The sequence below is a fragment of the Pagrus pagrus genome (assembly GCF_965226575.1).
Source record: "Pagrus pagrus genome assembly, chromosome: 14".
Classification (NCBI taxonomy): Eukaryota; Metazoa; Chordata; class Actinopteri; order Spariformes; family Sparidae; genus Pagrus; species Pagrus pagrus.
In genome coordinates this window covers 25843079-25870711 of record NC_140198.1, presented here as the reverse complement: position 1 = coordinate 25870711, position 27633 = coordinate 25843079, and the positions used below count along the sequence as shown (strand labels likewise).

The following is a 27633-nucleotide window of genomic DNA, read 5'->3' as shown; positions in this document are numbered from 1 at the left end:
ACAAAGTATGTGATTATCTATCTATCTATCTATCTATCTGTCTCTATATATATATATTTATATATATACATACATATATATATATATATATATATTAATGTCTTTAACTTAAGAGGGAATATCTAAAAATTAATACAGAGTAGCCTATAAAGAAGTACAAAAAAAACATTTTAGTTAAGAAATAAAACAGACCTGTGATATACTAACAACAGATGTGGCATGTTGGAAATAGAGCTGGCTGATTTGAGCAGGAACAATGGCGGAGATGGGGGGTGATGGGGTTGAGGGGGGTGAGGGGGAATGTCTCGACTGAACCAACATACAACACACCGACAGGGACAGGCCGGCCAAATCTGCCACAAAGACACGCTCAACCTTCCTGTCTCATGTTACACCCCAGCACGAGCCCACAGAGACACAATATACAGAATAAAATTAAATATAAATAGTTTGATTTGTGGACAACAGGGAATAAAACACAATAAGGAAGCGTTTTATATATTTCCAGTTTAAGATGAAATCATTTTTATACCCACAGCAGTTTTAAACAACTTCCAATTTTGTTATTTGTTGAAATTATCAGCATGCTTAAATAAATACAGAATTACAATAACAAAAACAATTCTAATGACTTTTGAGGTGTGTGTTTTTTTCATTATCTTAAATGATCCCTGATTACTAAGAGGGGATCTGAAAGTAAAGACTCACTGATCTGGTTTTGTTCATATTGTATCAATCACAATTCCATTGTAACTTAAAGACAGGCAGAGCACAAATCTATTAAAAAATAACAAAGAGCTGCGTTGAATTTCTCTGCATATCACACACACAGTTGCGCACGCAGACACACACACAGACACAGACACACACACAAACACACACACACAGACACACAGACACACACACACACACACACACACACACACACACACACACACACACACACACACACACACACACACACAGCTTTGGCAGATGTTCCCTGGGACATACAAGTGAACCAGCATCCCATCATCACCATCATCCTGCCTGGAAACAGTGGCAGCCGAATGCCAAGTGCAGCTCCAGCACGTCTGCTCGCACTGCCGCAAAGACACGACCCGGTGTCAGCAGCACGCACGCATCATTACAAGGCAGCCAAGCTAACCAAATACAAGCAAGGGATGAGAAGTTACAGCTCCCATCTCTGATTTCGGATTTTTCCCCCCTCTCACCTCCAAACTGATCCTGTCCCCGTTTCCTGGATGCGGATCAGGCAGACGGCAAACAGTCAGACTTAAGCTCACATGTAACATATCTATACAGCTGCCATTCATTTTAATGTTAGCAGTGCTTAGGAGAAGATACAATGTTGATTACTACTGTTAGTAATTGAATATGAGGGTTCACTAGAGTCACATTAAAGTCAGCAGTTACATTTCTGGAAATATCCCTATGTTTAAAAAAATATATACACACATATACAGTGTATGTAGTCATTAACACTTAGTAATAACCTTCATTAATAAATGGTAAATTTACAATTATTTAAACTTTAGTTAATAGTTATTTGACTGAACAAACAATAAAATGCTTTATAAAGTATTTATAAAGCAATTTTAAAGGTTTATAAACATCAGCTGCAAATTTATAATGGCCATCCAAATAATGTTTATAAATGAACTACACAATATTTTTTAACAAAGTATTATAAACATCACTTGCAACTTTACAATAAGCAATTGCTTAAAAAATGGTTTATAAATCCTTTCATTTTTCTTAACAGTGAAATAACTATTAATTCAAGCATAATTAACTATAAATGTACCATTTACTAATGCTGGTTATTATAAAGTATTACCATGTAGTCATCTTTACCAGAAGTCTATTAGTGTCAGTGTCTTTAAAATGCTAAAAGCCTCTCAAACAGCATTTAGACCATTGTGAGACACTACAACTCCCCTGAAATCCAAACTAATGAAATTCTTTTAGGGTTGTCAGGGTGACGAACTACATCAATTTAAAGGCGTGAAAATCCTGGGAGACATTACGCCTTTAAATAAAGAATTAATTACCAAAATTAATAATTAAACAAAATAATAAAATCAAATTTCGATGCATTCTTGAGGAACAACGCTTGTGGTCAAGGAGCCCCTGGATAAGATGACAGGCTGAAATGTAATTTTTAATGAAAGGCAGAAGTCAACCTCGCCTATCCCCACACCAACAGATCAGTGTTAACACTGCTGCTAACCTCACTGACACACACACAAAAAAAATCTGAGTTGAACTAACTTAGACACCATTACTCACGATGTGTTGTCCCTTCCCAGGGGCCACAAAGGCATGTGTCTCCATCCCTCAGGTCAAGCCCATAGGCTGCTGCACAAAAAACAGAGGGCATCATAATCTCCTCAACCCCCTGGAGTCTACGCTGCTCACAATCCACAATGCTAAGCACATCCACAACATCTTCACTATATTGTGTGGCTCATAAGATTGTCCTGCGTTTGGCTTCTGTGTTAAAAATCTTCACATTTCAATTATTACTAATGACCAAAATGTTGTTTTGCAGCATGAAACATAATTAAAAAGGTCAGTTTTGATAACGACTCTGGACGTGAGGGGACATCTTTACAAAACGAAACACTCACTACATGAAAACTTGCGTTAATTTATGAGATGAAATACACCGTTGGACACCCCTGTAGATCACAAACAGTGTTAGGGGCTGTGATCATTGTGTCTGAAGGCAGTCCCTGTGTTTGTCACAGCGAGGCCGGCGCACCATCACTGTCACCAAAGTCAAACATTAAGCTTTCGAAGGTGCTTTAGAAGGTGAATTGGAACAAAGGGCCCCTCGCCATAACCACTAGTCAAAGCACGGTTTAATTAGGTGTAGAGCAACAAATCCTCCCTATTCAGTGGCCGGACACTTGTGGTGTTGGAGTGGAGTGTATCGACGGTGAAAGACTCCCGTCATAACACTAGAGGAGTGTCCCCTCCCTCACAAAGACACACACTGATTCACTAATGCCTGTGTGTTAACAAGCCCATCGTCTGCTTCTCTAACTCATTGTCTCTTGAATGGGTGCTAATGGAGAGACAAAACAGCACACACACACACTGAGGCCCTCCTGCAATGCGCTGCTCTTTTTATAGAGACTCAACACTTGTGCCTATAAGTTGAGGGACATACCATGCATCAGCTTGTCAGACAGGCTGCTCCGACTGAATCGAACCATGAACTCTGAAAATGGAACAAAACAGGCACCAGAATAATTTTGAAAGTTTAAACTTTCAAATAAAATGAAAATACTGTCTTTGACAATTGTATGAGGGGAAACTTGATTGAAAAATACTGCTGATTTCAATATTTTGTATTATTATTAAGTATTCAAAACTAAATAAAAAATGCAAACCAGTGTTAAAATGCAAATAAATGTTACTGTAATTTATATCAAAGTTTTACAACCTTTATGAAATAAATGAAAATCTGCTTTGTTTAATCCTTTCTTTTTTCAAGTTTGGTATTTAATTAAATTAAATAAGAAAAGCGGTTTTGCATTTTATATTCACTTCATCAAATTATGTATTTTTAATTTTGTAAAATGTTTGGATCACTAAAATTAGTAAATAGAGATGTAAGATGTATAAAGAGATAATGTTTCAAATGTTTCGAAACAAAACAAAAAAAGGCTGGTTTGTTCCTAAAACAATTAAAACTCTACAGGCACACTTTTGGCAACTGTCTAGAAATATACAAGACAAAGTAAGTGAGACTGTGGCTGAATATGGGTGGTGGGCTCTAATCCTGAAGGACAAAACCAGAATATCCACCGAGACAAATCTTGTTTGATGGATCCCTGCTGCTAGATCCAACCGCAATAGTCCGGTCTGGGAGGCCCATTGTATCAGAGATGCTCGAGAAGGAAACACACTCAAAATTTATTAGAAACGGGGCTCCTCAAATACCATATTAATTCAAAGACAGCATGGTAAAAGCAAATTATCTTAATCCAACCAAGCTTCATGCATTTCAGTACAATTTTAATTCAATTGTTTCAGTATTTATCTAATCACAAAAAAGCTTCAAGATTTGTAAATGTTTTTGAATATTTTGAATTTCTATTAATATTAAACATTTTAGATTTTTCCCAATTAAATGTATATCTCTATTTTAAAGCAGCTATCCTGATAAAATCATTTCATATTATTCTCCAAATGCAGATAAACATCTAATAGTCAAATTAAATTGATAAATTCAATGAAACAATCTAATACAATGAAACTGCTCTTTAAATTTTAAATACTTTGTGATTTATGGATTACATCATTTTCTGGCCACTTCAACAATAAATATGTATTTAAGAAAAAACAACATAAATAAATTATAACAAACAAACTTCTTTCTTACTGCTAAGGAGTAAAATCATCTGTATGTGGGGATAGTTTGGGTGGGCAAAAGAGCGAAGTGAGGGTTAATGAAATAAAGAAAGGATTGAGAGAAAAAAAAAAGAGTGTATTGCAACAGTGGCGTCTCCCTGGGATTTAGCATGGCTGTCTGTGTATGTGTAAGACAGAGACAGTGACAGAGAATGAGAATGAGACGGTGCTCAGTGTTCCCAAGTGCTCAAGTGTATCTAATTGTGTGAGTGCAATTATGAGCATCTGCTTTTTTCATCTTTAGTGTAAGCGAATGTACGTGAGCTCACACAAACGCGTGTGTGTGTTGCAGCTGAAAATGTGCTCGGCTCTCAGCTCTGTGGTCTGAGGGCAGAGGCTGGGCAGTGCCTTTAAGCCGGCTCTAGGTCAGTCCAAACACTGGCAGCTATTCATGACCAGATCAAGTTGATGTGAGATTCTGTCCCTCCTCTGCCCTCCATTTCCATATGAATGTGGAATATGCTAAAGAAGAAAAACAAGCAAGATCCTTGTCCCAGGGAGCCACCACAGGGTGAGAAAACACTCTACATCCTCCCCCATGGCAAATAACAGAAATATTGGCATCATAAGCACATTTAGATGGAATAATAAAAAAGAGGAAAAAACAGATTTCACACACACACACAAACTCTTCCTCTCTATCTCCTCTCCACACACATTCAAAGCCAGCCAAGGTCAACGCTGCTGTCAGCCTAGCAGCTTATGAATCAAAACACAACTGCATACACATATTTAGAAAGGCTTTATCATGAATGGACAAACATCAGCGCACACACATATACACAAGAACAGCTCCATGCAGGCTTCATCCCCGCCACTCTATATAAAGGGTTTAACCAGACAAAGGGGTTTGTCCTGAAAGACAAACAGCAGGAAACACGGAAACGGCAATGAACGTGATGCACAGACGATCGCATCAAGCAACCCCCACAAGTACGAAGCTATGTTGGAGAAACAGCAGTGGACTGAAAAGACATAAGAGTAAAAAATGAACAAAAAACACAGATCTGCATACCCTGGACATCCCGTATCCTCCCTCTGCTACCTGACAGGCCCAGGCTGAAGCCAGGCAGCATCAACACCTCGCCGTCACGTGTTTATACATGTGTTTCAGATAGACGTGGGCCTCCTAATACACACAGACAATGTCACACGCTCCTATTGTTCCACTCCATCGTTTGGCCGGAGACAAACCCCAGTCCTGTCTAGCTGTTTAAAGGTGGGCTCAAACCCAGAGCGATGAGGCCATCTATTACCAGGAGGGATGAGGGGAGGGGAGACAGAGACCCCTAAATAGGGGGAAAGCTCACTCAGCTAGGTTTATATCTGCCGGTGAGCACAGGGAGCCCAAAGCCTGCCGCCGCATTCGGCTACACACATATACAATGAACATCAAGACACCTTTATTCAGATTGACTGCTTTTTACCACAGACACCTGAAATAAAACATAAATTACATATTCTCTCTTTCATTCAAGGAATACAAAAGGAGAACGAACCAACAATTACCTTTTATACTATCAGAATAGGTTTGACCCACCTTTTGAAGGTATCAGAAATATCCCTGATGTTAATTTAGTACATGTGGAGACATTGATTGAACTACAACATGGATCAAACTAATGTAAGTCAGAAAAACAAGGAAAATCTAGCAGATGTTATATATATTGTGTTCTTATTGTTCATTCTCTGCCTTGTGATTATATATAATTTATGTGGTAGTTACAACTTATAATAGTAACCAGCAAAGTGTGGATAAAACAAGTACCCTCAGTAAATCAAACAAGGAATTAAAGTAAGAAAAAAATAAACTGGTTTCATACATTCATCATTCATTTGTTTAATTAGTAGAAGCACCTTTCACTTTTTATAACAGCAGTCCAAATGAAAAAACATCTACCAATTTAGTTTATATTGATTTAGCTTTTCTCTCGTGCTTCTTGGCAGAAGAGTTCAGCATTGCTCATTTTGCAAGAGGACCTCAAGTCTGACTTAATTTTTATTTATTTATTTTCAGGCTTAAAGGCAATAACAAGGCAAAAAAAAAAAGAACATTTCAGAGGATATGTAATTTTTTTGTATCCAGTGTGGATGCCATCATGCACCATTTATAGGAGTCACAGCAATGTTGATAGAAGAAAAGACAAAGAAATGTGTTTCAGTCCATACTTATTACAGTAAAGTGTATGTAAAATGCCTACTTGTGTAGGTTTTGAAAAACAAATAGCTGAAACCTGTTTTACTAATGCCATGGGGCAGCATGCATTGCTGGCCGCAGTGCAGCAATCATAAACACAGCACCACAAACAAACTCTAACCCTAACTGCGACACAGAGGAAGGCAAACAGCCAGCTATACTGCAACAACATTACAGAGTAATGTAATTATAACCATCCCATGTGCAAGTAACTGCATTAATGTAAATTCAGTCAGCGAGACTCAGTCCCAAGTCCCCAACAGAGTGATGATTCTCCTCTTGTGAGGACTAACTTTAGGCTCCATTTCACAACAGTTGGGGTCTCAAGATCGGTGTATAATGCTACTCAGAAATATCTGTCATTGCTAATCACTCGGCTACAACCGAATGTGTATGTTCATGTTTTTTTTAGAAAGAGCCAATCAGATGGATTTTGCCTCCTTTGGTCGCCCCTTGTAAGACACAGATGCTGTAAGACCTCCCCACTCTTTACACCGTCCACAACCTGATGATATTTAACTTATTTGATTGTGCTGCAATGGTGGAGTCCCACAAAACGTCTGTGGGATGATGTTCCAGTGACCCTGACATAGTTAAAAAAATAGACCTGTGCTTTCTGTAATATTACAGCAGTGATTTATTTTCTGCGTGCAGACATCAGTCTGGTCTGGTTACCATCAGCCCAGCGCCAGCCACCTGTGCACAGGCCCTCCTGTATTTACGTTTTGATAATCATAAAGAGTGATCTCGACCACATTTTGTGTCTTATCTACAAAGAGTGCACACTCCTGTCCGGATCAGAAAGTTACAAGAGACCTTAAACAGATTAAAAACATGGAATGTTGGTCCAAGATTTTATATCATCTTGTCCAAATAGAATCAAAGATAAAAAACAGAAACTGAAAGAAAAAAGACAAGAAATTTTTGTTGCCGCAGATTTGATCCTACATTTTGGACAATGTCCTACTGGGCTGCTCTGGTCTCGACTGAGTCATAGTGTGCGACCTTCTCCAGCAGCACGCCGGCCTCTGCCAGCTACACAAACAGTGAGAGAGAACATGACATCACCCCTCTATCATTCACTAGATACACTCGAGGCTCACAGTTCAGCAGGTTCAAATGCTCCATGCAGATGGAGGCTAATGTTAACCCACTGAAGCAAGAGATCTTTGCTTCAGGAGGCAGAACAGGTCGTCGTTGACGGTTCAACCCGAGACTCCTCCTGTACACATGTCCATCAGAATGTGAGCCTGTGCAGCCTGGGCAAAAATTGTGAACTGCTTTGTCTGTTATGGTCGAAACGTCTTACGTAAATGCCTTCTTTTCACCATTATCCTACTATCACCGCCACCATTTTTAAACTTTCCCCCAAAGCGCTGGCCTGCTTAACAGACACTGGAAGTCATTACAAGGAGATGGTGTTACAGTTTGGTCTGAAGCAGATTTTCTCTGTCCCTACTAAAGTGGAGAGAGAGGCAGAAAGACAACAGTGTGGCCATGCTGGATGTTGATGTAAAGGGAATACAGTCTCTCTGGGCCGTAAGCCTCAGCAGGCATGTGGAGGGTGTTCCCTCCTGACTGTGCCTGCTGTAATAAGTACGACCAGCCTCAGCAGGAGTAAACAGAGACGCAAATCTCCCTTCCCTCTGGGCGGCCCAGGCAGGAGACATCAATTCCCCCTTGCAATCACCACGTCTACATTCAAAGAGATTTCATTACACCCTTGCGACATCACACCCTTCAACAGCTAACATGCGGAAATGATTTTGGATTTTGTCTCCATTTAATAAACAGACCTAAACCAAGACTCCAGATTTGACAGTTGGCAAAGGGCAAACAAGAATATAGTTTTTTAATGGGTCAGTCTCAAAATGAGGTGTCATTATCACAACATAAAAATGTCATGACCATGTAGTGCATTTTCAATTTATCTATAACATGAAAAACAGCAGTTTTTGACAGGAAAAATACAACCTTGTCTGACTGAAGCAGAGGTGGAAGAAGAAGGAGAAAGAGAAAGAGAAAGAAAAAAAACAGTAGTCCACCATGTGGCCCACAATCTATTCATTGCTCCCGTTTAATTTCTTTTGGGTGCATAATCCTTTCAGTTTCAATAGCAAATTTAACAGTCCCCAAGGCCCAAGCACCAGACTGGTCAATACAAAACCAGACAACTAATTACTGAGCGCACCACGCTCTCCTCTACCCCCTCCTCCCTCCCTCTTTCTCTCCCTCTTGCCTCTCTCTCTCCAGCAGCTGTGGGGTTCATGTACACAAGAGCAGCAGTCAGGCAGTATTAGGTTTCCACTTCCCAGATCTCCCTTAAAAGCCTGTCCCATAATGGCCCTTCAGTCACACAAACACGCATAGGGTTTCATACAAAAAAAGCACACACAGTTGGACAACCACATGTGAATATATATTCACTTGAGCCATTTTTAAGATTCCTAAAATCGAGTTTTGCTTGCCACAATTTGTTTGCTAGTTTTCCTCTTTTTTTGGTTTCTTAAGTGAATTCCCTTACTTTGATGCTCAACGGTTAATTGTTCTGATTGTATTGTTTCCTAGTGGCTAAACAAAAGTAAATTGCATGTTTACTGAGAGACAACAACATAAATGTTGATAATGTCTAGCAGTTAAGCAGTAGCTTTAAGAGCGTGTAATTACCATGTAATTGACGCCTTGTTTTCAAGTAATAAATTAGAGCACAACTTGACAGGCTGTTTAGCTAATAAAAAATGCTAAAAGCTGACGGACATCTGAGCACTAAAGTGGTTAGTGGAGCTGAAATGAGCAGTCAATAAATCAGTTACTTATTTGACAGAAAATTAATCAGCAACTATTCTGATAATCAATTCCTCATTGAAGTCATTTTTTAACAAAAATATATTTTTTCCTGCCTCTCTAATGTCAAGGTTTGCTGATGTCCTGCTTCACATTATTCTTAACTGAATATCTTTGGATTCTGGACTCATTGAAGACATTACCTTGGGATTTACGTAACAACAATGGGTGTGGACATTTTGTGATCCAAGTTATTAAGCAATTAACCAGAAAAAAATTCAGTCTTAGTTGAGCTAGGGTTGGGTACCAAACTCGGTGTCTTAAGAGTAAGGACTGAAGTATTTCGTAATACAGTACGCACTAAACTCAACGTGAGCCATTAACAAGTTTATCAACATCTTCATGTAATTCATTAGCTAGCAGAATAAGTTCTTATTGGAGATAACTGGGCTTTTCTGATGTCTGGTTGACGTTGACTGAGCACTTTTACTATCAATAGTAAGCCACCGGCTGTGTCCAAAATTCCTGACCAACATGCTATTTAGCTTGCTAAAACAGATATGTGGGGTTGTTTTTAGTATGCTCATAACATCAGTATGAAACCAATAGTATGTGAATTGAGTACTATTTACAAGTACCAAAAAAATGGATAGGATGTAGTACGACTACCGAATTCCAGGAATTGGTATTGGATCAGATTTAAATGGTACCCAATTCGAGTTGCAGTCCTGGTGGTTACTACTATGAGGACTAATACTATTGGAAAGCAAATTCAAAAAGTCATGCCTATCAGGTAGAACTTGATTTGTTTTAAACACAATGCCAACAATACTAGGGCTGCAACTAACTATTATTTTAATTCTTGATTAATCAATTAATTGTTTGGTCTAAAAAAAATATCAGAAAATGGTGAAAAAAAGTTGCGTTAACCATGTGAGTATACTCATCTTCAACATTCTGAGGATTATGGCTGCAAATGACAATTATTTTTATTTTCTATCAATCTGTTGATTATTTTCTTGATTAAACAATTAGGTGTTTCGTATATAAAATGGTGAAAAATGTTGATCAGTGTTTCTCAAAGACTAAGATGATGTCCTCAAATGTTTTATTTTGTCCATAACCCAGAGATATCCAGTTTACTGTCATAGAGGAGTTAAGAAACCAGAAAATATTCACAGTTCGGAAGCTGGAAATTACTCAAACCTGTTAAATGATTATCAAATCAAATAGTTGGCAGTTAATTTAATAGTTGACAACAAATCGTTAATCGTTAATTGCTGCAGTTCTGAATGATATCAATGAACAATTAACAAAAGGGAAATTAAATGAAAGCTCATTCTTTAAAAAATATTAGACAATTTTTCTGTGAAGGAGAAAACAGATAATCGATTCCTCAAACATAGACCCTAATACTGCATCCAGAGATGGATAATATTTAGGCTATTTAGAAAAGCAGAAGAGGATGCATATGGTGTAGGAACCCTCAGCTGACCCTATGACATATGGTGCTTATGGTGTTTTTAGTGTAGATGAGAAAGAACTTATCCTCTGCTTCCCATGAGTAAATACCCTGGCTATGACAATGAAAACATGGTCATGATAGCATGTTCAGTGCTACCCCTTCCCCATGTTGTGTCGTGTTGTGACTGCTGTCCCATGCTTTACAGCCTTCCTCTATAAACAGATGCACTCTCAAGGCTTTGATCACGACCCAACGCACACATCAACTCAGCACAGCCCCTAATTTGCTGATGGGTTTAAAAAGTCCCTCAGTTAAGATCACTTCCCTCAGATAATGGGAAGAGTTGCCCCCCCTGTGACCTGACTGGAGTGTCCTTTGTCTCACTCCTAATGTTTGCCTTAGCCCATTGTGTCTGCATTATCCAGCACCTCCACCCCTCCTTGCAGCACAGCTTTGACGCGACAACCCCACTGCACCACACTGGACCGCTGTCAAAGAGGAAACACTAAATGTATGGAAGCCATTTCCCAGTGTGCCTCTGAGCCCTGTATGGGCTCCCCTCCTCCGTGGACCCCACCCCCCACCATGTCTGTGTGACCACCGAGAGGCTGCGATGGTTAAAGAAGCCGAGCAGTTTAAAATGGAGTAGAGAGTCATGTGGTTAGAAACATTGGGGCCGACATACATGCATGAACACGCACATGCATCCAACTGATGCTACAAAGAGGTCCTGCACCCCCTTCGCTTGCAAACAAGGAGGACGAGCTCCTGTCAGCTCAAAGACAAGCAGACAAATTGCCTATGATCTCTTGACCCAAGACAACTGTCGAAAATAAACGTCTCTAAAATTGACAGGACACAAAATAAGACTAACTTTAATGCATATAATGTAAATTTGATGCATCAAAGCACAATGATCAGCACTTTTCGTGTGTTTAAATGACCAAGATCCAGTAGCAAATTTGGTTTTACCATTCTTTCACTTCTAATAGGGACATTTCAATGGCAGATATAAAGTTGGCTGGAGGTGGGTGGGGTACAGGATAACAAATAAAAGGCCACTTTCTTTCTGCCTTTCTTTGTTCTTCCTTTCCTTTTCTCTGCTTTGAGTCAGGAAGGACAGCTGGATAAGAAATGGATCACTGGTAAAGGGACACACAGTCTCCATCACAGACATGACATCACCCCCTTTATAACCAACCCATTGGGGGCCATTTGTGCCAGAATGCAATGCTGTGTGTGTGTGTTTGTGTGACCGCCCTATTAGTTGTGGCTGAAATATCTTTTTTTATATCACTATAAGTTCAAAGACCAACATGCTGTTCCACTTTTCTTATTCATATGGTAATAATAAGTTTAACTGAACATATAGACATGGGTATTAATTTATTACAGAAAAGAATGAAAACTAAACATCTGCATTATTTTCCTCTGGCAAGGCACAAGACTTGGCTCATGTCATTAATAATTCAATAAGAATTTGACTTATGATGCATATCATCTGTCATCATTATCTAAGTGCTGAATGACATCTTGCATCCATCTGTCCTTGATACTATTAATCAAAGAAAGAAATCACGCTAATGACCCATACTGTCATATCTGTCTTTCATCCCATGAATAAAGTTTAACAACTATGGAATACCTAGAAACATTCAGTGACAAATCATGGTGTTGCTCACACTTGGGTCTCTTGGGACTATCACTATGGTACCATCTTTATATAATCACTGCCCACAGGGTGATGAATTAAAATGTATGTCTCTGTCTTTAGAGTATCATTTACCATCTGAATTCAAATTGCGGCAGCTCAATGATGGTGCCACATTAACTTTGTTTACCAGGTGAAGGGCCTTTCGTGATTAACCCAGAGGCTGCATGTACAGTTTGTTAGATCTACTGAGAATCCTCTCGGTACACAAAGAGGCGTCCATCCTGGTGAAGTCAGCCAAAGCTTGCTCAGAGCTGCAGGGTCTTAAAAAACATAAACTAGTAAACATGGTAATAAGTCAATGAGAAAAAGAGTTATGAGTGGGCACTAGTTGAGCATTACTATTTTTAAACTTTCTTGCACAGTTTCACAGTATTTTTCCACACCAGTTTTCCACCTAATTAACCACAGGGATGATACATAGTTTACTCAGTTTGCAAACTGCACAGCTTGCCAGGAAGAAAACCCTCTCAGAAGCATGATGATGTGATCTTTGATCAACGGATATGTGGCCTTCACAGCTACTGTAAATGATCTAAACTAGAGAAGATGATTCAAGCTTTGAGCAGAATAAACCCTGCAATGGCACATCATGCTGATAAACTGTGAAGGTGGCCCCCACAGCATAATGCCTCTCCTTCAACGCACTCCTGCCTCATGAAGGACACAGTTTGCCATTCATTTTAAGTTTTCCATCCAAATTTAGCAGGACCTCTTGCTTGAGGATTATATGGATGATTATGTTGGGAACCCTCAGCTTTGTGGTGAGTATAATGAAGGAGCAACTACCTGAAGAGGTCTCTCTCAGGAAGCAATGGTTGTACCACTCAGATCAGTCAAAGCACTGAAAAGAGACAAGGGTGCTGGGACAAGATGTAGTCAGTCAGCTCTCTGTTTTCTTGGCATCCAGGGTTATCAACTCCTTCAGTTGCCTGAGCAGCTGCATTGTTGAAAAAGTTTTTCTCATAACTAGTCACGTCATATTCCTCCCTGGAACAGCATGGATTCACATTCACACACTGTGTATCCACATTAGTCAGCAATGTTCACTAGAGGCCTACCCTTTCGTCCAGTTTCAAGACTTTTAAGTTGTGTCTGCCATTGGTCTACTGTCAGTAAAGAACTGAGGTGTATCATTTAGGGTACCACAACTTTTCTTCACATTCCCTGCAGAAATAGCCTCTCAGATAAAATCCTATTGTTGACCTGAGATGCTGAGTTTCTTTCTCAAAATATTTCTTGTTCAAGAGGGAAAACTGTGGTTTTCTCCCTGAATACTTATGTGGGAGACAGAACAGGAGAGGTCAACAGGGTTGTCACTTATTGTGTTTACATGCACTTTAGTAATTTGATCACAACCCGAGTAAGGTAATACTGAGATTACTGCAACTGTCATACAAACATCTTAACAAAGTTATCTTACTTGCATTAAGGTTGTAATCGGAGTAAGCGCAACTCAATTTACAGAGATGGATTACTCATCGATCTTTCAAATGACTCTCGACATGCACAGTATACACCATATAGCCTGGTTTATCTCTCTTATTTGAATTCGTACACGTGCCATAAAAGTCCCAGCATGAACCAGATGAAAAGCAGAGTCTTTTGAGGAAAGATTCACCCATGGAAAAATAAAAAATGCTTTTCGGGGTAACAGCAAATGGATTTGCATATGAAAGTACCAGTGCGTATAACATAAGGATGTATTAAATTGATTCGATTACGAATCAACACAAAAGTGCACTAATTTTAATTCATGTACATTCAGGGAGTGGTAAAAATGTGTTCCTTAAAATTAAAATCACGGGAAATACTACATGAATTACATTGTGGAACTTTTAACAAGTTCTGCACGACTAAAAACATTATTGGAAGGAATACTAAAAGCTAAATCATGCAAATTCTCTCTTGGTTGAGTGGCAGAAAAGGAAACCACCTCCTATTTCCTGAAGCAGTCAGATCCTGCCTGCTTTCTGAGTTTCTGTTTTCATCCTCAATGGCACCTCTGTCATTCACATGGCAGCAGCAGGCTAACAACTAATAAATCACTTCTACTAAGTGAGCTTTTCCTTTCACTGCTTGCAAACAACCGAGCTAATTTATAACCGGAGGAGGCATGAGGGAGAGGCTAAAATTGGCTGTAGAGGTCAGGCAGGTTATCTGACGACATGTCTTCACCTGGCATAAAAGACAACAAACAACTAAGAACAGCTATAGACATACACCAGATGAGCACTATTAATAAATTAAATACTAAATACCACCCAGATTCAAATAATCCAGCCTCCTTGGTGAGAGGACTAACTGTACCATACCAACTGGCTTAAAGTAAGCCACTGCAGCCTTTATTCTTTAAGCACCTGCACTCCTGTGAATTCAGAAACATTTTAAGTCACCTAAAATGTGTTTTTTTACTAAGGCTCAGTTAACAATCGTGCTGTATGATTTTTAGAAATATAATGGATGAATATCACCACAACAGAAATATATAAATAATATGCTGTACATAAAAGCAAATTCTGGTGCTTCAAAAACCAACAAAATTACCTGGCACAAAACACACCTGATCAAAGCACAGAAAGCTTTGGGATGGCAGAGAACACAAATATGTTCCGAACTTCAATTTAAATCTTCCGGTTAGATTTGTTGTGTTTGTGACAGAAAAGATTCAAAACTCAATAAAAAGCTCTTGATCAACAAGATACCTATCCACAAATGTTCTATTTCCCAGTGCTGAGCAAGCGATTTATGTTTCTGTACTTTACATGGTTGAGACTGATGCAGTGGCCACTTCAACCAAGAATACAACTTTTTGACAGTTACTTTATGAGTCCTCATTAAGTGGGGTTGCAGTGCTGCTTCATTAGATTGTGACCCACATGCCAAAAATAGAGAACTAGATTCTGCAGCAGACACAGTTTATATTTATTCATAAAAGAGCAGTAGTAGTGCAAAAGTCCAGCAAAGCTTTCCAGTATACTACTGTATAAGTTAAACAGACATTATGCTGCAGAAAGAGCAGACCAAAAATAATTTCATAAAGACACAAGTGAACTTCAAAATCTTGCCTTAATACCACCTTTAAGAGGTGCCGGTCGAGACACTTCATTCCCATGTTACTAAGATGTCTAATGAACGGAGGGAGCGAGGGAGGATTAGAATGAGTCAGTCAGAGAGACGGCTTCTGATTTCCTCAAAGAGACCGGCATGAAGGGAGTGAGGTCAGAACCCCAAACTGCCAATGAACCATCAAGGTGAGACACATAAATCACAGCTCTCAAGTTCAATAGCTTTCTGAAAAGAGTTCACTCACTCACTTACTCAACTCAGCTCATTCCCAGACTTACACACACACACACACACACACACACACACAAGTTCTTTTAGAGTGCAAATATGTTATACTTTGAAGTCAGAGAACTATTCATAGTTTCTCAGAGTTAGTACCACTTACTTGTACAGAACCTTTGCCCCTCAGAAATATAATAATATATTTGAAGTCAAGATGATTATATTTCATGTTAAAGATTTGTCTGAAATTAAGTAAAGGACAAGCAGACTGGTCGGTTATTTCAGCACGTTGTTTTCTATTGCCTAGTTTTATCTCAGGCAATGATCTATACAAACCTTGTCAAAATCATTATGTTATAAAGATATTAAATAACATTGCTGAATCAATACTATTAACTATCTGATTAATGGAGAATGTTACTTGCAAAAATTGCTCATCACCAACATGACTGTCAAATCTAGTATAAATATTTAAACAGAAACAAATGTCAAATTGTAGTTTTAACAGCTATGTGGAAGCCCAGTGCTCCAGAGGTATCACTTCCATTTATCACATAATGGAGTTATTCAGTCAGCCTGCAGTAATGCATTAGTTTGCTCTGGCAGCAACATCCACCGTGACCTTGTCTCAAAATTCTACGGAGGTGAACCAACTGCAAATAATCTGCAACAACCTCCATTTCCCAAACACTATCAACACAATCTGGATTCATTAAGCATTGTGTATGAAATATGTAACATGGCTTAGTCTACAAGAGACATAATGATCTTGAAATCTTAAGTTTCTGTCTGATTTCTTTTTCCAAAATAAGTCAGAAATGCACTTCTCATCTTTGAATGTTAGTCAATGCTTTTTTTAACATCATTTCTATGAAAGGATTAAGTTTGAAATATACAACAAGACATAACAATGCATAAAAGTTCAGATGATGAGTGTATCAAAACTTCAATACTCATTGTCTCAAAACTGCACTAAACATTGACTAAAAAATAAAAAATACTCATGAAAAGTGAAAACTCTGAGCAATTGATCAATTTCATCCTTAAATGAATACAACAGATATCCTACAAGTCGGCTGAGACATGCAGCAGTTTACAGGTTTCCAGGCCGACACATGATTCATAGTGACAATGTCAAAAAAGTAACTAAAAAAGTTTTCAGAGCCATTGTGTTGCCTCGGCCAAGTGCCATTCTCTTTGACCCCTCCAAATTCCCTTCCCCCAGTCGGCCTCCACTCCACCTCCCCTCTCACTCTACCTTGACCCTCAAAACTTGGTCCAAATTCAAATGCACAAAGCCCGTCTTATCACTAGAGCTCACAAATTAATTGTAACAATGGAACATGAACTTGGACAAACTGAAATGAAGTGGAAGAATAATTAGGCCCAGTTTCGAAGCTCAAACACAAAACCACAAGTCCAAGAATAAAATAGGTAACTGTTGGAAACATATGAATCAAAAGCAAAGTGGTATCAAACAAACTGCTGAGAATTCATGCATATGGAGACTCTTGGGGAGTACAGAACTTCAGAAAAGTGCTAAGAAAGAGAAAGAGAAAAGCACTTACCACATAGATCCCGACATCCGAGCCCAAGAATGACAGATTCCTCTCTTGTCTATCTCCGATCCACTTCCATTTTTCTGAGCTCACATATGGCACCCCCCACCCCTCCGAGAGGCAGAAAGCAGAGAGAGTGCGACAGAGGGAGAGCCAAACACACAGGGAAAGAGAGGGAGAGAGAGGGGAGCATTAGTCCTGGTGTGGAGATGGAGGGGACTGTTGCAGCTGTGCACCCCCGTCAGTATCTCCTCAAATCCAATTCTCTCCTCCATGTGTGTCTGCAGCACCGCGGAAAAAGGCAACGGACACAAAGTGATCCTCTTACACACAGCCCAGAGAAAGAGAGAGAGGGAGAGGGCGAGGGAGGGAGAAAGACAGAGAGAGAGAGAGAGAGAGACAGAGAGAGAGAGAGAGAGAAACATAGTGAGGAAACGTTGGTGAAAGAAAACAAGTGAGCTAGAAGGCCGAGGCAGCTGAAGAATAGCAGGTTCAAGTTTGCAGCGTTTCCTCTACTGTGTCGTAGAACTCTGCCGGCCGAGTGGGAGGGAATAGCTTCTAGGAAGCCGAGGAAATAGTGCATAATACCTTCCAGCTTCTTTCTACCCCCACTTCTCCCTCCTACCCTCCCTCCCTCTCTCTCTCTCTCTCTTTTCTCTCACTCTCTATCACTCTTTCTCTCTCTCTGGTAATAAGCCTGGCTGCAACAACCCCCTCCTCCGGGCTTTGGAATGCAAGGCAAGAGTTTCAAGAGGCCCAGTTAGACAACCCTCAGAGTCACTGCACCTTGACCCCCGGGTCAGACGCACTGTGTATGTGTGTGTGCGTGTGTGTGTGTGTGTGTGTGTGTGTGTGTGTGTGCAGGAGGGGCTGGGGAGCTTTAGTTGTGTCTGTGTATGCTTAAATTCGTGGGGCCAGCTTTGCCTCACGAGATCACATAACCGTACCCGGACAGCCACTTGACAGAGATAATACTGTCGGACATTTACACCGCTGTAGTAAGTCACAATCAATGTAACACTGACTGTTGTTATATGCACACAATAGCTGCCTTCACTCTGCAAGAGTAATTGTATTTAGCTGGTTTATATGTGGAAAGAATATCACACTACTGAACATTATTCTTCACTTTTTAAATTGTTTTTGCAGTTTTTGTGGCTTGAGGAGATTTATTTTGTCTGATTTGCTAAATCAGATGTTTAATTTACTGAATTTGCAGAAGTTGTTATATGTGTAATCCACAATCACATTATAGAAGCATCTCCAATTAGTATGACAACTAAAGCTGCAACGATTAATCGATTATTCTCAAGTAACTATTCTGATAAACAATTTATCAGTTTGAGTAATTTTTGAAGGAAAAAAAGTAAAAATTATTTCACTCCGATATCTTTGGGACATGGACAAACAAGTGATTTGAGGACGTCATCTTGGGCTTTGGCAGACCGCCATTTTTTACCTTTTTAACATTTTATAGACCAAACAACCAATTGATTAATCAAGAAAATATTAGTCAGATTAATTGAAAATAACAATAACTGTGCTGCTTTGTTTAGGAGTTTTATTTGCAACTATTTATGGAATTTAACTTATAGATGGATGGAATTTCTCAGAACTTTTATGGGGTCCATTTTAGCAAAATTACACAGCTAGAACTGATGTTACAAAGCTCTCCAACGTTTTCTTTTTTGTCAGATTTCAGATTAGTGGCGGTAAAAGTTAGACAACTGGACTGTTTTGTTTGGACGCTCTGCTGAAACAAGTTTTTAAATCCCTCCAATCAGGCAGGTTTGCGTCATTTGAATCGGAGAAGCTGGTACTTTCTGCCAGTCAGGGCCCACTATTGTGGCTGTTCTGCATGTAAAAACCTATTCTTCAAATTCATTCAAGTGTCCCAGCTAATACGGGTCCCTCCTGCCCTCACTCCCTCTGTCTGTCTGTCTCTCTGTCTCACCCCCTCACACACACAAACTCCCCATCAGTGCATACCTTTCAGCAAGGACAAGTTCACTAACAGTTATACTGAGGTACAAACAGTACAGCCTGACTTATGGACAGTTTTTCTCTTACCAGTATTTGAAATATTATGAGCAATTATATAGGCATTTTGACATCACTGAAAGGCATGGATTCTGTGACAAAAAATAACCTTAGCAAAACAGAAACACCCTCTCACATACATGTTGAAAGGTCAACAACATGACAGTAAAAAGCAAACAGAAAGACCAGATCACTTACCAGACAGAAGTTCATATTTCTGCTGCAGCTAGCAGGGCAGTCCTGACAGGAAGATCCTGTTAAAGGAATAATATACATTATGCAGCCACTCCCAGGACCCAGCTGGGCTTATATCATGAAGCAAGTTATAATGAGGTTATAGATTCCACATAAAAGATAATACCTTGCCGAGTTGGGCACTCAACTGCTTATGTAATACTCAAGTCCCATATATTTGCATTTTTAATTAAGCTGGCATAACACAGTGAGTAAGACGTTGTTTTTGTGATGGAGATTAGGAAAATGGTTTAAATATGTCTTTTTAGTATTCAAAAAATACAAAACACTTGATTCAGAGCTTCTAAAATTATACCAAACAAATGTATTTTCATGTTTTTGACCTCTCTCAAGACATTCATGACTTAGAAAGAGGAGTGAGAGGGAATAAAAAGAATCTCTGATATTAGTTACAGAGGGCTGCTTGTCAGTAAATTAATAACTGTTCTTTTAATTATAATGAAATTTCAAAATTCATTGGTTCTAAGAGCAATGTTAGTATGATTTATCATATCCCACTACAATCTGAGTGATCTCTTTGGTAAAAATGAACAGCCTGCTCTTATCACCACTCGAGTCTTTGAATATAAGTAATTATCTGATTACCCATAGAGTTTATAACAGATATTAAACACACTACACTCTTCTACCAGTTGTCAAAACCATGAAGACTTGTCATGCTGAATAAGTCTGTGGCCATACTTAGGTAATAAATGTAAGCTTACCATTAGTGATGCAAGAACAAACTCCTTTAATTTTATAAGAACAGCTGCTGATGAATCTTCAAAACTGTTTAATCATTATTTCAGAAAAAAATGTCCAATTCTTCAAATAAATACACGTGCCCTTTTCGTTTAAACCTATATTCTACGAGTAGTTAATGCGTTCTTGATCAAAAAGGATTAATTGGAATATTTTGGCTCACATGTCCAATTTAGTGAATCTCCCAGATCAGCTTTTACAAATTCATTTAGAAACCATGTTTGTACCCGAGTTAGCACAAGAGAAGGGCGGAATGCCTCAGGGCTCCATCTTGGGCCTCCTTCTGTCCTGACTTTAGCTGCTTCCTCTGGGTTATTTTATTCACAAAAAGCATGTGTTTTCCAGTATTGTCCTGCTGACAGCCTCTTCTATTCCCCAATAAGCCAAACTGACAGCCATGAACCATAGACACTGGATGAATGGTCAGATTCTCATACCTATACTGAACAAGAACAAAGCTGTGCATTCTTTCTGGTAAAGGGCTTTGGAATGATCTCTACAGATGGAAATGTCTTTACAAATATGCTTTGCTTGTTACAGTGCAAATTTTCTTACTGGAAATCTTAAAAAAAAACAAAAAACTCCAACTTACTTATTCTTAAACTTGTCATTAGGAAAGCCACTAGCTTTAGTTCCTGATTTTTCAGCATGTAAATACTTCACAACTTGGATTGCAAACTATGTGAGCAAACAACTGACCACAACAATACTGTTCACCCTATTTATTTTATCACTATATTATGGATAGACCTCACCACACTAATATATAACGTTAGGTCTATTTCACTGTAAAAGCATTGCTAGAAACAGCTCAGTTTCAAGTTTTTCTCCTGTCATCTATAGGCCTTTTTCACTGCTGAAATTTTGACCTGTCATCACACGAAAGTTCAGGTGTGATTAACAGCATTCGTTACACCTTAAATAGGATAATATGACCGTAATAGAGCTATATTGAAAAATCATCTAGGACATTTCATCTGCCCAAAATTACATTATTGCAGATATATCCGTATCAGTGTATATATGTTGACCAATAAGTAACAAGAAATTGTAGGACAGAAATGCCAAATTAAGCATAAGGACCTGTCGGAAGTGTCACCATTACATAGTTTGTCCACCAGAGAGCGGGTCAATTTTTTTAGCTTTAGAGCTGCATCGATTAACCAATTAGTTGTCAACTACTTAATTAATCGGCAACTATTTCCATAATAGATGAATGTATGTGAGTATTTTTTAAAGAAAAAAAGTCACATTTCTCTTATCCAAGCCTCTTCTGTGAATATTTCCGGGTTTATTTATTCCTCTAATGACAGTAAATTGAATATATTTTGGCTGTGGAAAAAACAAGACTGTGAGGATGTCATCTTGGTCTTTGTGAAACACTGATTGACATTTTACCATTTTATAGACAAAACACCTAATCAATTAATTGAGAAAATAATTGACAGATTAATAGAAAATGAAAATAATTGTTATTTGCTGCCACAATCCTCAGAATGTTAAAGATGAGCATATTCACATGGTAAACCCAACTTAAAGCCTTAAAAAATTATATCTCATTCAAGCAGAATATGAGCTGATATATCAACGTTTCAGATGATGGTGTTTGTTTTCTTTTAAGTGAAAGCTGCACTCAGATCACACTGGGGAATCCTTTGGAAAAGAGAGCCACTTGTCTGGACTTCATGCAAAACAAACAATTCAAACAAGATTTCTCAACATTGTCAGACATTTTATAGATTTAATTGATTAATCAAGAAAATAATCACCAGATTAATCAACAATGTCAATAGTTGTTGGTTGCAGCCCTATTCAGCTGTAAAAGGTGTCACTTAAGCATGTATTTCAGTCACAATTCTTTGACAAAACTAATCTGAGGGATCCATACAAAAAATGTCTTTTATGTTATGTATTTATGGTAAAAACATTACTGGTTGGTTGATTTTGAAACTCCCAAATATTGATCACTATCGGCCTCAAAAATCCAGTATTATTGGGTGAACTAACCTACCTCAGCCAGAGGGATCAGAGGACAACGGCTCCTTTCTATTCCAGTGTAGCAGTCAGCCATGACAGTGTGGCAGTGGGCAAGCACAAAGCCCAGACCATGAGTCTGAAGAAGATAAATGGAATTCAGAAATTATTCATCTTAATATTAACTCATGCTTTCCATACTGTGACATGACAAAATGTCAGTTGTGAAAAAATATTAGATCAAAAAAATATTAAATAATGCATATGTGGCATGGATTTGGACACTGATGGTAACATCTTCCATGTTATTAGCTATACCTGTGCTTTTGCTGTTATAACAAATCAAAATGTCAGCTGCAAAAATGGTCAGTTGATATCAGTAAATATTGCATCAAGGATAAATGTAGTTTAATGTATATGTCTTTGCTTTAAATTGTAACATGGTCTCTAATATAGTCTTACTTTTGATCAACTGAGGCTAACCAGGTCTAATGTTGACAGATTAGAAATTCAAGAGCCCTTAAAATTTGATAATTCCTCATATTGATGTACTGATGACTTTGTTCAATATTGTTATAACTGCGATATGTTTTTCTCATCACCCTTAGTAAAAAAACATTTTTACAGTACTTTCGAAATACATCAGTCGCCATTTAAACTTGATGTCACTGACCACATCGTGCAAGACAGTGAAAATTACTTAGAGTGGCAAACTCGAAGATTTCCCGAAGCGGCAATTACAAGTGTATTTTTGGACCTCACTGGTTTCCAGATCCAGTGTTGCCTTGTGTGACATCAGTCAGTTGGCAGTTGCCAGCTTTGTCACGCCTCCACAACATTTAATTCCATTCATTCCTCAATTTCATCGTCCGCTGTTATCAGTCTTTTCTTTGTTTGTCCGGCCATGGCCATTAACAGTAACGTTACTGCTTACTCCCAATGCTAGCAGAGACCAGGACAAACAAAACTGTTGTCGCGTGCGAACCACCTACTCCCTCTGGCTGACCAGCCACTGCTGGGTGAACGCGCCACTGAGATATTTTCCGGGAAAATCGCCAGTGTACATCTTTGGTATTACAGCAAACGCAAGGGCTTTCATCAGTGGGCCACAGGCTCAATCATCATTGTGTTACCTCAGATGGTGATAGCTAGTGACTTAACAGATATTTATTTACAAGAAAATCTTTAAGATTATTACTTTACAGGTAGGACAAACGATTTACAATCTGAACTGGGTTGGGAGTTATACATACAACTATTTTTTTCACATACAAAAGTATCAGCAGTTGTTGCTGTATTATGTTTTATACCTGAATGTGACCAGGTCCAGTTCCATCACAACTAAACAAAAGATTATTTAGTTGCTCTTTTAAGTTTGTCACTTTATTTTCACACTGTTTTATTTACTGAGCGCTGGTCCAAAAGTTGTTTCTTTCTGCCACACCTTTTAAACTGCATTTAGATCAAGATGTTTGTGTTAAATTTAAGTTGCCACTGCTGAGTCATCTCAAGATGGATCTGCTTTAGCAGTAATTTGAAAACTGACGAGTTTAACTTTAAAGGTCCGGTCAGTGAGGACTTAGCTTAAGTACAGTACATATGCAACAAGGTTTTCAAATGGGCTGGACTGTTGTTATTCTCCTTCCCATTCTTGTTCTTCTTTTAACACAAGGAGCAGCCTAGTTGCATCTCAAGCCTGCTGCTGCCCTCCACAGGTAATAATGAGACATACCTATTCAGTTACTGATCAGTGGAAGTAAGAGAGAGAAAATCAAAGCAGTTGAAATTCCTTGGCATTTTTACATTTTATTAAAAACAGCAAGAAATAGCTTCAGTCAACATTACCTGTTTTGGGAGAAAAAAAAAGTTTGTACTCATAATTGGACGATCTTGCATTAGTAAGAGAAACTAACGCTGCATTCATGTTTGATTCATGATTAATGGGATTCAGTATGTTATTAGATCGATTATATGCTTATTTTCAAGAGAAAGAATGGCAGATTTGTATTGTTTTTTTTTATCATCATATCATCTTTTTCTGTGGAACATAAAAAATATTTCCTGTGAATTAATGGACAGGAAAGGTGTCACAGCATTTGTTTACTTGATTCTCAATGTGTGACGCCACGACTGCTCGATTTAATGGCAGATTACAGATCTTCAAAGCTTTGATAACGTTCCCAGCACTGATGGGAAATTGCATGTTTTAATACTACATGCACAGCAAGGCTACACTCACAAAACAGTCAGAGGAGTGTGTAAACACATGAGACATGAGTGCCATGGAGTCTGGATTCCCTCACAGATTCTGCCTCCCACCCCCTGCCTTCTCACAAACACACACTTACTATGCACACTGTGATATATTAATATAAGCAATGTTCTCAAGTTCAGAAAGTACGTGATTAAAAGACTCCATCATCACACTGAGTACGTGAGGCCCAGCATATCAACTCTCTTAAGTAAAAGCAATGGAAAAATACCTAATGCCACCAAATTCAAAACTTACATTGAATTAGTTATTATGATACAGCAGAGATACAATACACTTACCAATATCCCAATGTTGCACTCCCTCCCTCCACACGGACTGAGGAAGAAACAGAAACAAGAAAATATGATTCAAGGTCAAAGAAGTGGCATCATGAGCACATACTTATCATGATTTCTAGCTTCTTTGTTTAGTTAGTTAATTAGCTTGTTAAGTCGTCAACTTGCTGATTGACAACTTGCCAATCAGAAAAAGATTTCATTATTCACGCTGTACAGTATCCAGTTTTAATATAAGCATATTACATTTCATAGAAAGAAACAAAATGGCCACAGGCATATTCAATGGGGATTCCCTTTTCCTAAGGTTAGTTTTCCACTCTGATTTAAAACCTAAGAGGTCGCCCCCAGTTAACAGTGTATGACAGGAACTTCTACAATCTGAGGTTTGGCTCTCATTAATCTTTGTCAAAGAGTGTATTTACATTATTGAAATATTATCAATATTATTAGGATTTCTGTGGCCCAAGAAGAGTAGTCGATATGACATGAAAATGACTGAGAACACCTGAAGCAAACACACACACGCACACACACAACAGGAGAAACCTCTACTGGGGCACACATTATTGTTGGTATGTTTAGTGCTCTGTTAATGGCCAGAAAAACAAGGCAATTCATCTTACACACGAAAAAATAGCTTAAAGCAGCCAGTCAGTGTTTGAATAACTCTATAGCTGGTTAAAAACAGAAAGGAAAAGCAAAAGAGGAATCCACCGAAAGGCTCTTTAAAAAGAAGGGAATGGCAGAAAAATGGAAAACGCCTGAATCTTAGTCCTCTGATGAAAATGAGGTTCAATTGCTAGCGGATGCTTGACTGGACTCACCCTGTGGTTTCCTCTGTTGTTTTAGTGGGATGTCAGCTCCAAATGAGGGAGAGAGGAACAATCCAAAACTTTGTTGGCTGAGACGAAAATTTTCCTGGCTACTGGATTTTTTCTGTCAAAAGAAAAACAGGGCGATAACAATGTATACAACTGACTGTATTTTAACCCTTTTCTATATTACTGTAGTTTAAATTAAACCAAATGAGAGAACGGTTAGTGTTCATTTTCCTGAATAACAACTGCGTCAGCTAACGTTAGCTTACAAGCTCTTATAACTAAGCTAGCTAGCAAGTTCATCACAACCAAATGAGGCGAATTAAAAAGTTAACGTTAAAATTCATATAGAACGACGCATATAAACATATAGTAATAATAATAATAATAATAATAATAATAATAAACATAATCGTTAATTTTACCGTTAATAAAAGCAAACCTAAGAAACATAAACTACTGACAGGCATGTCATAATTGCATGCAAGAAAATGAGGGTAAAAGCAGTTGAACGCGGTGTAAACTGTGTCCGAACATCAGTCTGAGGGCTACACAGAGAGCCTTGATGGAAAGATGTCCCGCCAGGTGCCAATAGTTGTAACTGCACGGAAACGCAATGCATTGTGGGATAGTTTTTTGTGGGGAATTGTTCAAAATGTTAAAATAAATGTCTGAGGTATCTGTAAAGCTGGTAGTTATTACTCTGACATTCCTCATTCTCATCAGATAGACCTCCTGCATGTCTACCAAGTTACGTCTTCACGGTTAAAGCCACAGTTTGACTTCATCCCAAGGATTTACTGATAGCCTCCTTTTCCTGTGATTTTTGCATGGCTCCATCTCGAAGGTCGTCAGTGAGACTTTATCCAAGTAGACAGACGTCAGCGTGGGAATGTTAAGATTCAGAGCTGCAGCAGTTTACATTGTGACAGGCATTCTACTGGACCAGGCACTGTGGCAGTAATGTTCTCAACTTTTGATCGATTTGCATGACATTTGGTTTGCGTGCCTTAAATTGGTCTCCTGGCAGACTGAAGTTTCAAGAGTTCCAATTTCAGTTTTAAGTTGGATTTTTTCCTCATGTCATCATTGACTCTACTGAGTTTTTGATGGCAGGAAATATTGAAAACAAAGTGTTTCCCACAGTGGATTAAATTTGAAAATGGATGCTATTGGCTATTAAGCTTGGTTTAACTAGCAGGAACATTGAGGAGAACGATGGCAAAGAACTTCATTATGAACTTCATTATGTTTTAAAGGGAAAGTTCACCCAAGAATCAAAATTCAGTCATTATCTACTGTCCCCCATGCTGATGGAAAGTCGGGTGAAGTTTCTATGATCATAAAACATTTCTGTAAGCGTTGCAGCATTCTCCTGAACAACTGAAGTAGCCTCGATGAGGATTTGTTTGAAAACGTCACAAAACAGCCGAGAAAAAATGCAACAATAACCCAAGTCTCCAGAAGCCTCAAGATCCCAAATTAATTTGAAAAGACGTCATTATTTACACCCTCGACGTGCAGCAGGTTTGCCCTCCCACTTCAGACAGGGTGCTTGCTAATGCTTTTAACTTAGCAGCTACAGTTTTGAAAGATATTGGCTTAAAAAACATTGTTAATCATGTCTTTTCAAATAAATCTGGGGTCCCACACTCCTCAGTTGTTCAGGAGAATGCTGCAACACTGTTTTGCTGTGAATGTCAAGAAATGTTTTGTGGACTACAAAAAAACTGACACGTTGCACTGTTTTTTTTCTCTTTGTTTTACTTTCTTCATTGAGAAAAAGAAAATGAAAAAGAAATCCAACAAAAATACATGAA

The 27633-nt window shown here is 38.6% G+C and overlaps 1 protein-coding gene across 5 annotated transcripts in view; it reads right to left on the bottom strand.

The window, feature by feature from the left end:
- The window catches only part of LOC311269436 (uncharacterized protein), a 57675-nt gene extending 31355 nt beyond the window's left edge, over positions 1-26320 (bottom strand). For 2 of the 5 annotated variants that reach the window (XR_014624093.1, XM_084373576.1), the window contains exons 1-6: positions 26239-26320; positions 25820-25931; positions 24996-25032; positions 22480-22581; positions 19671-19726; positions 17442-17543 (exon numbers count right to left, since the gene is read on the bottom strand). Coding sequence is in view for 2 of the 5 variants with exons in the window: in XM_084373576.1 (XP_084229702.1) it covers positions 17442-17543; positions 19671-19685 (117 nt within the window). In the remaining 3 variants the exon portion in view is untranslated. Of the gene's footprint in view, positions 1-2292; positions 2362-17441; positions 18022-19670; positions 19727-22479; positions 22582-24995; positions 25033-25819; positions 25932-26238 lie in introns of those variants that run through there. The other 3 variants (XR_014624092.1, XR_014624094.1, XM_084373575.1) reach the window with 3 other exon arrangements.
- Positions 26321-27633: the final 1313 nt, after the last annotated feature.